Here is a 9,315-nt window from a genome sequence, read left to right on the forward strand (position 1 = left end):
TAGAAATTTTATTCATGACAGTTTATGAAATTTGTTAAATTATAATTTGGCTTACAAATGTAACAAAAAAGGGAATGTAGAAATTATACATATCATTTCAACAGTTTTGCATGAAATTATTATTAGCACAATGTCTTCTGTTTGCGGCATGTCTCGTGCTAGCTTTAAAATTTGACAACCATTGTTTTGGCCACTTATGTTGATGTTTGACAGACTTCTTACAGGTCTGGTAACAAGTGGTGATCAGCCTATGAATTTTTATAATAAGTTAATGTATTGCGCTATAACATTTATCTGTAAATACATACTGTTCCAGAGATTTTGTGCAGGCAGTCTATGTATGTATTGCTTTCATAGCTCATCAACAGTCATGGCTATACAGTGCTGAATAAGTTTAGTTATTCCCAATATGCACAAAACAAGGAAAAAGCCCAAAAGAATCAAATTCTTAAAATACAAAGACAATTTTTTTTCGTATATAAATCTCTTTTGAAATGCTCATACCTTCTCAGTTGGATCAACATCACATGAAACATCCCAGGGCAAAAGGGATGCCTCCGTTATTCACCTCTTATGACATGCAGAAGGTATCATCATTCCTGACAGGTCAGAACATAACCATCTTCAAATCATGATGTATTGATAAGTGTGCATCTGTTTAAGAAAGATGTGAATATCTTGTTGGTTACCTTTTTAAATGTAAGAGGGCTCAGGGTGGCTTAATGTCACTTGCCTTTACAGATCATTCAAACATTCCACCTCTGTGCGAGTTCAAGTCTCAGATTGACCAAAATCACTATGTGAGAAAGCTTGCCAGTAGATTCCCATTGGTCAGTGGTTCTTTCCATGTTCTTCGTTCACCTGATATACTGGCTGCTATATGTAGCCTGTCATGTGTTGAAAAATGGCGTCAAATCCCACACAAACTCTGAAAAAGTAAATGTAAGAAAAGTTCTGAATTTTAATTTTGCCTTGGCCTCAGTGAAAGGTGACAAACACAAAAGCTCTTCATGGATGAGTATTCTTTCTGAAATAATTCTGCTCTTGTTATGAAATTTGATTTAATTTAATTGTAAGTTTTAAAATCTTTTTATTTTTAATTTCATTGCATGTCAGAGTAATGTAATTTTGTTTACTAGGAATTTTATATTTTCTAGAAATTAGTTTGACCAGACTGTTCAGTTGAAAACACCTAAAAATAGAACTTTGTATCTTTTGCTGACCTGGTTCCTGGCCTTTATTGAGAATCAAGTAAACAACTTCTATTTTTTAATCATTCTTAATGTGTGAATGGTAATAGCGAAATCGAGGCTGACTGGGACTATGTGACTTTAGATGTAAATACTTCTATTCTATTCTCGAAATTCTGGAGGGTTGACTCTCATCCGGGAATCTGTTTTGCATCTCAGGTTACTGTATAACCTTTGTCTATAGAGAAATAATCTCAGTCGGGCTTCTAAACACCAGGACTTAAGGTGTTCGTTTCGTTTTGACCAGTTTGGAGTTACATTTTAAATTTTATTCAAATTATTTGGATTTTAAAAGATTAATTCTTTATCTTGGAAATATTTGAGCACTCATACAGAATTCTTGGAGAAAGACATTACGTGAAATTTTATTTGGAAATTCAAGCACTGGAATATTGTTTGTGAATCAACACAGAACTGTAGACACATCCATAATATTAAGGCTACAGTATACGTCATTGCCTTCCATTTTGGATTTTTTGTTGGGACTCTAAAACTTGAATTCATTAGAGCATTTTATTACTAGGACTTCTAAAATTTAATTTGTGGATTATTCTTGGATTACTTTTGGGATTAGATTCTTAAAACCATAAGTTATATTTTCATTTTTACGTTGTTTTTTCCCAGGGAAATAAATTGTTTATAAAAAATTTCAAAACTTGTTGTTTTCACTCTTTCTTTTGTTACTGTTTATTAGAGCCAAAATACATAACACTCTTGTGACTTTCTTTTTTAGATTCCTGGACTGAAGGTGGGGACCAGTCTGAGGGGGATGGTCCCAGTCTAGATACACCACCTGCTGAAGAATCTGCTGATAATGAAGATGAAGAAGTACCAATACTGGAATTGGGTATGTATGACTCCCACATTATCAATGATTAAAGTTGAAAGATGGAGTCTTTCAGATCAATTGTGAACTGGCTTTTCTTTTATATCTAAAATGAGATTTTTGTGCAAATTTATTGCCAAATCATGTTTCTAAAACAACTAAAGTGGGGACCATGTGGTACCATCGTCTTTTTATGCATTATAATTGCATTGTTTTGTGCATGTTTTTGAATAATGTTAGGCAGCAACTTTGTTGTCTAAAATAGAGACTTAATACTGTGGTATATGACTTTGGAGCTTTTATAGATAAGCAAAAATTACTTGAGTTGTTTTGCCTGTGACTTTCCTGTTTTAGTCTGCATCGTGCCTCATCCATCATGACGTTCAAACATGCTCAAGCTATCAGATTATTTAAGGGGTTTGTGGATTCAGACTAAGTTTAATATGAGGGCTATAGAAAGAAGACCATTGATGTTTTTATTTGCATCATATTCAGAGATTCAAAGTTTTACAAAGTTAGGGCCTCTGTTTTGACCTCAGAACTTTTTTATGTTCCAGGTGATGGAAGAACTACAGGTACTGAGGAACCTTCAAAGAAAGAAGAGAAAGAAAAGAGTACACATGATCCAAGTGATTTATAACCTTGGTTTACACCTAGATTGTCAGTTGTATGTCACTGTGATTCCTTGTCAACATGTGTGGGCATGTCTTATATGTCATAAAAAAGGAAGAAGAAATCTCTTGGATGTGATATGGAAAAATGGAGAAAGTATATGGGATGAATACTATCATTTAACCCAGAAATCGAAAGATTTTTTTATATCTTTCTTTTTCACAATTTAAGGATAGTTAGATCATTTCAGTTTTCCTGCAGTTCATTTCAAGTTCATTGAACAAAAATGATCACCTTTTGAACGCTTGTCACAGTTGTAGTTGCTTGTGGAGTTGTTACCAGTTGAAGATGCAACAGTGATTGTCATTTGCATTATTCATGTATATATATGTGGAATTATTTTTAGATCCTATTTTGGTATCATTTAAATTTTTTGTTTTTGTTCTTTGTATTCACTTCTTTTGGATTAAATTCCAACTAAAGGAGATTCATGGTTTGAAAATTGTCATTTTAGGTAGCCCAGCTATCAATAAATATTACTTAATTGGTGAGTCATAATGGACATCAGGTAATAAAATATTCTATATCAACTGAATTAGAGCATTTGTACAACATTATAGTTTATTTATTTCAATTTCATTTAGTATGTCAAATTTCATTTCATTTATATGAGGGAGCCATGGTTGATCTGGTTGAACCCAAGATTCATAATACAAGTATTGCAGGTTTCTTACCTTTCCAGGCCAGCTTGGGTCAGGTGCCTCACTGTTCCCTTGGGAAGGGCACTTAGCTCTCATTTCATCTGCATGATACACCAGTAATGTTTAAAGGGCCAGTTAAAAGCAACAAAAACAAACAAATCATTTATATGGAATTTTTTTAATTTAAATCATTGGAAATTGTATTATGAAATTTTACAACTTTTCATTTGGATCATTCCATATTTTCCTTTTTTTCTTAATGGTTTAAATTTATCGGGTAAAGTTGAAAGAAATTTGTACATGAATTGAGTTTTTAACTCCCAGATCTTCTACTGTCATATTTATAGCAATGATTCATTGAAAGCGAGAAGCAGATCAAAATTCTTTTGCAGTATCCGATTCACTTACACTGTCAAACTTTGAGTGGCAGATATGTGCATCAATAGGTAAATGTTTTAGAGGTACCTCCTCAGAAACCTTAAGTCATGAGACTGAATCCACAAATTTGCATTAGGCCATTTTGGTGTTCAGCCCTTTCATGCTTTTGACATAGTATCCATTCTCTCTTACCAAATATGGTTGGTATTACTAATACAGAAAGTATGTGTAATCTACATAAAACAAATAAGTAAATACAGAAATATTGTTGCATTTGTTAAGAAGCATGTCAGTCTAAATCAAATGTGACTTCTCAGAGTTGAACTGAACTATATATATATGAAATTTAGTTAATTTCGTTGCCACTTCATCCAAATTATTTGTTAATGCACATATTCATCACATCACATCTTGGTCATGATTGCCCATGTAGGTATAGTGATTGTGGTCTTACGGATTAAATTTTGGGGCATGTGAAAGTATAAATCTTCTTTTTGACACCACAATTGCTACTGGCTCAATTTTGAATTGTTAACAGGATAGCTGCAAACTTCATCAGTCCCACTGGCATGACCACTGTTCACTTACTTCCAGCATGCCAGGCCTGAATCTATAAGAAAATAAGCTCAATGGAGTGTCAGCCAGTCTAGAAAATCAACAACAGTTATTTGTTCTCCTTGAATTGCTTGGCTACAGGTTAATGGAAAATCCAAGTGACATCATGGCTAGTTACAATATTAAAGTGCCTGCTGCATTTTGGAGAGCTGCAGAGTTGGTTACTAACACTGAGTCAGATCAAAACAAATTTAGGCATTTAGTTCATATGAGCTAAGCACATCAAATGAAATACCATGTGTATGTTAATTTCATGCATCATATAGGTAATTGATATTAAACAGCCCAAATAGAATTTCCATATCCATGCCATTGGTAGTTGCTCGTGGACAAGATGTTTTGTCCCACCACACAGAAAATTGGTATGAAAAGAGCTCCAGTTGTACTTCTCATAATCTTGTGTACAGTAGTTGATTTTGGACACGGTGTACCCAAATGACAAACTTTAGACCTAGCAGTGTAGACCTTGAGGCTGTCTTTATGTTGTTTATTGGCATGTCTGGGTCTTTGCAATTTGCAGCTGGGCTCACTTTGTACTCTACAGTACATCAAGATACATGTACTGTTTTGTTTTCATCTATACTGCATTCCCATGCTTTAACAGTATTTGGGGTCCAGATCATCTAAAACCTCCAGCCGGCTTGAGGATGTAGAATATGTCCAGTATATTCTGTAAGAGGTGACTCGTGTAAGCAAATGGAGGCAAGTACTATTGTGATTTAATAGTTGGTGTGCCAGACAAAAGGGTGCAGGTCAGAATCCTACCATTGCATCAGGATGGTTTAACTACCATTGTGTAACCTTGGGCACTAAAGTAATCTACATGAATTTCATTACTATAGGTCACCAAACCAGATTAGTTATATATCATAATGAAACAATTTATATAATGTAGTGGTTTATGTTTACATGTCATCTTGGGTCCAGCAGAAGGGTGTTCATTTTGTCCATAAACTCATTAGCATAATTCCTGTAATAGAGACCATTGTATTTTTTAAATGAATCATGATGTTTTGACTGTGTATGTGTGTATTTCTGTGTTTTATTGACTAGTATGTCAGGTTCAAGACATTTCTTCCTTCCATATTTATCCAGTAATAAACCTGTATGATCATTAGCCCTGTCCTATTTTTGCAAAATTGTACCCATTATTTACTTAAAATATCTTGGATAATAAGCCCACCCCTAACTTTTGACAGATTTGCTACATTGCCCCATCACAATTGTTTTATTAGATCTACTGGTCATAGACCCGAAGAGCTTGTGGGATGATCTGTTGTCCATTGTCTTTCCATCTGTTAGTACAAGTTTGTTATTGCTACTCTTCCTAAACTGATTAGAGGATTGCCATGACATTTTGCGTACACATTCATCCCATGGTGTAGTTGGCCCTAAATGTCACACGGAAATCCAATATAACCATCACATCTTGAAAATCTTGTTATTGCTACTTCTCCTGAATGGAAGGTCATATTGACATGGGATTTTGACCAGAAGATGATTGATGTCTGCTTTTTCCCTAATGAAAATGGTACTGAGCTGATGACTATAATAGCTGTCAGAGTGCTCATCTTGAAAATATTTTTGTTAATGCTACTCTTGATTGGATGGTCATATGAACATTGGTTTCTTGTTCAAGGTCTTATCTGATGCCGAATGTGGCCACCACAGCTGCCGTATTCAAAATCTTGTCATCACTTTTTCTAAACAAAATATTGCAATGGGGTTTTAGCAAAAAGATCTCATATGTCTGGTTTTCTCCTAAAGAAAGTGGTGCTGAACCAATGTCTGATATGGCTGCCACAGTGGCCATCTTGTTTTTGCTGGTCTCGCTGAATGAAAACTTGTATTGCCGTAGGATTTTAACCCAACAACTTCTCATGATGTATGATTATTCTAGAATGAAGATGGTGATGATCTCATGCCCATGGACACAACAGAAGCCATCTTTAAATCAATATCACCTCTCAATGAATGGTCATATAAGTATGGAGTTTTCACTGAAAGACTTCTTATAATGTCTTTTGTCATAAATTAAAATGGTGCTGATCTAAGAAGACTGCCAAAAGACCCTTTGTGATGTCTAATTAGTACTAAAGGTAAATGACGTTAATCTGATGACCAATATGGCCACCATGGCATCCCTCTTAAAAATCTTGTTATCACTGCTTCTTTAAAATGGAAAGTCATTATCATCATGCAGTTTCCACCAGAGGACTGTTTATGATACAGTACCTTGTTAGTGCTTGACCAACATGGGTATGAGACTAATCTTGCCAGTAATTTCCTATGGGTCCTTTATTCTTGCAGAGGTCTTTCCAGGTTCTTCAACCACCAGATATACTGGCTACTACTGCTGAAAAATGGCATGAAACCCCACAAATAGATTCCCATTAAACAAACAATATCAGCAGTTCATTTGAAAATCTTGTAATCCCTGAAGAATATCAAAGATAGTTTCAAAACTTGACAGTTAAAAGGATGAAATGGTCTTATGTTAAATTCTTTAACATTCTTTCAGCAAGTAGAACATTGGTCCCTTCAAGGGACTCTTGTTGTGGAAGAAATACTGTATGTGGATGACAGATTTGGTAAATGGATATAGTCTTGTGATGAGGATGAGAGATTTGGTAAATGGATATAGTCTTGTGAATGTCCCAACCATTCCATTTGTCATTGTAATTGCTAATGTACTAAGAACAAACACTAATTTACTTATAATGATAATCCTGCTTGTTCTTAATTGGTGTAAATTTTTCCCATATTTAATTATAAGAAGAAAAGGCCTATTTATTGCAATATGTAAATACTTATAGTGGATAGTGGGCAATTATGTACTGTAAATTACTTATTTTAATGACATTTTCAGAGTTTTTCACCTGAAAATGAAACATAAATATAATTTGTTATAAATAACATTTACTTGATCATTTCTTTTTTGCTGATGCTGTTGAAAATACATAATAATGTGGCATACCTTTAATGATGGAACAATGATAGCTCAGTTAATAGAGCATCAGACTTCCGTCCAAGAATCATGGGTCCAAACTCTGATACCTGCCGATTCCAGTTTGCTGTCCCATTGCCATCTTGGGAAGCTCATTCCTCAGCATTAGAATAGTCAATAATGTGTTAAAAGGGTTATTAAAACCAACAAAAACAAAACCATTAACATTAACAATCATATTTTGAAATGTAAATCAATTGCACAATGACCATGGTCCTTCTTGATGGTCTCAGTGCAGATTTTGCACGGATTTTAAGACTGCTTTAACAACTAAGATTGATGTACATACATTTAGTACACAGACCAAACTTGTTTAATTGTAGTCATAGATAGAAATATCTTAAATAAACATGATGTTAGACAGTTGATTTAGAGAGAGTTGACTGATTCATTTTTATCCCTCTTCAGGTATTCATAACTAAGTAAATATATAAATAGTAAGTAATGAAAGGCGGTAAAACATCTGATTGCTGAACAGTTTTCAGAAATTCATCAAGAAATCTACATGTAACTTGGACCATCCAAGTGTCGCAGGTTCGATACCTTCCCAGGTCAGCCCAAGTTGGCTACTTCAGTGTCTTTGAAAAAGAAGTTATCCCCCAATCACAAAGCTTTAGATCACTTGACAGTGTAATTTTATTTTTGTCCATCTGAGACTCCAGTTTACGACATTGAGGACTCAGATTTGGTTTTTCCAGTAAATACATTTAGGTACATCATGGTGCAGTTCTATTTTCATCCTATAAGGGAAATTTATATGTTAATGAATGTGTGAATCTGGACATTTTCAACTTGTGCATTTATGTGTTAGCCATTTGTAAGTGATCTTGGAATATTTGATGACTACTCAAAGTTCGGATCATACGGGGATATTATAAAGATCAGAATTTTCCTGTATCAATTATACATGCTGAATTTTATGTATCTTGACATTTGTTGACTTCAATCATTTGTAAGGTTAGATCTTCAAGTCGATGTTCAGATTAAAGAAAATTGCTTGATCTTTAATGGCTGCATGATAAACATCTTGTTCAACAGTTTGTGAATGTGTTAATAAAATTGTAAATTATCTTGTCCAGATGCATTTTGTTATTATTATTATGATTATGTTTATGGTTTTGGTGTCACTAAGCTGTTACATTGTTCAAACCTTTATCTGGATTTTGTGACAAAGTATGCTAACAGGTTTCTACCAACTCTATCAGTCCATCTTTGTTGATTCAAAATTCCAGTGGGACATCAACTAGTTTAAAGCCAGGTTACATTATGATGCGCTTTTGGTTATTCAAATTTCCAGTGGGACAGCAGCTGGCTTCAAGCTAACAGTGGGACAATAGCTAGTTTAAAGCTAGTCCTATCTATGAATCATGGTCTTTGTGTTTTCAAAATTCCAGTGGGATGGCAGCTAGTTTAAAGCTAGGCCTACCTATGAATCATGGTCTTTGTGTTTTCAAAATTCCAGTGGGACAACAGCTAGTTTAAAGCTAAGCCTACCTATGAATCATGGTCTTTGCGTTTTCAAAATAACAGTGGGACAACAGCTAGTTTAAAGCTAGGCCTACGTATGAATCATGGTCTTTGTGTTTTCAAAATAACAGTGGGATGGCAGCTAGTTTAAAGCTAGGCCTACCTATGAATCATGGTCTTTTGTGTTTGCAAAATTCCAGTGGGACAACAGCTAGTTTAAAGCTAGGCCTACCTATGAATCATGGCATTTTTTTTTATATTTTTTTTTTCTTCTTCAAAATTCCTGTGGCAAGTAACTAGTTTAAAGCCAGGCTACATATGAATCGTAAAAGACCTGTGAGCAAAAGTTTGTTGAACTTCGAAACCATCATCATTCACTGATCATTCGACACCTTTGCAATTTAACGTGTACAAAAATGTACAGGATGACATACCTGTCTGGACAACCAAATGAACTAA

General features: G+C 34.5%; 1 protein-coding gene across 2 annotated transcripts in view; it reads left to right on the top strand.

The window, feature by feature from the left end:
• The window catches only part of LOC149794226 (hypoxia up-regulated protein 1-like), a 75,301-nt gene extending 66,836 nt beyond the window's left edge, over nucleotides 1-8,465 (top strand). For both annotated transcript variants that reach the window (XM_089968346.1, XM_089968347.1), the window contains 2 exons: nucleotides 1,984-2,097; nucleotides 2,634-8,465. In XM_089968346.1, coding sequence (XP_089824472.1) covers nucleotides 1,984-2,097; nucleotides 2,634-2,716 — 197 coding nt within the window. In that variant the 3' untranslated portion in view covers nucleotides 2,717-8,465. The remainder of the gene's footprint in view (nucleotides 1-1,983; nucleotides 2,098-2,633) is intronic.
• The last annotated feature ends 850 nt before the right edge of the window (nucleotides 8,466-9,315 follow it).

This window comes from Sinohyriopsis cumingii, chromosome 8, assembly GCF_028554795.1.
Source record: "Sinohyriopsis cumingii isolate HCF-2022 chromosome 8, ASM2855479v2, whole genome shotgun sequence".
Classification (NCBI taxonomy): domain Eukaryota; kingdom Metazoa; phylum Mollusca; class Bivalvia; order Unionida; family Unionidae; genus Sinohyriopsis; species Sinohyriopsis cumingii.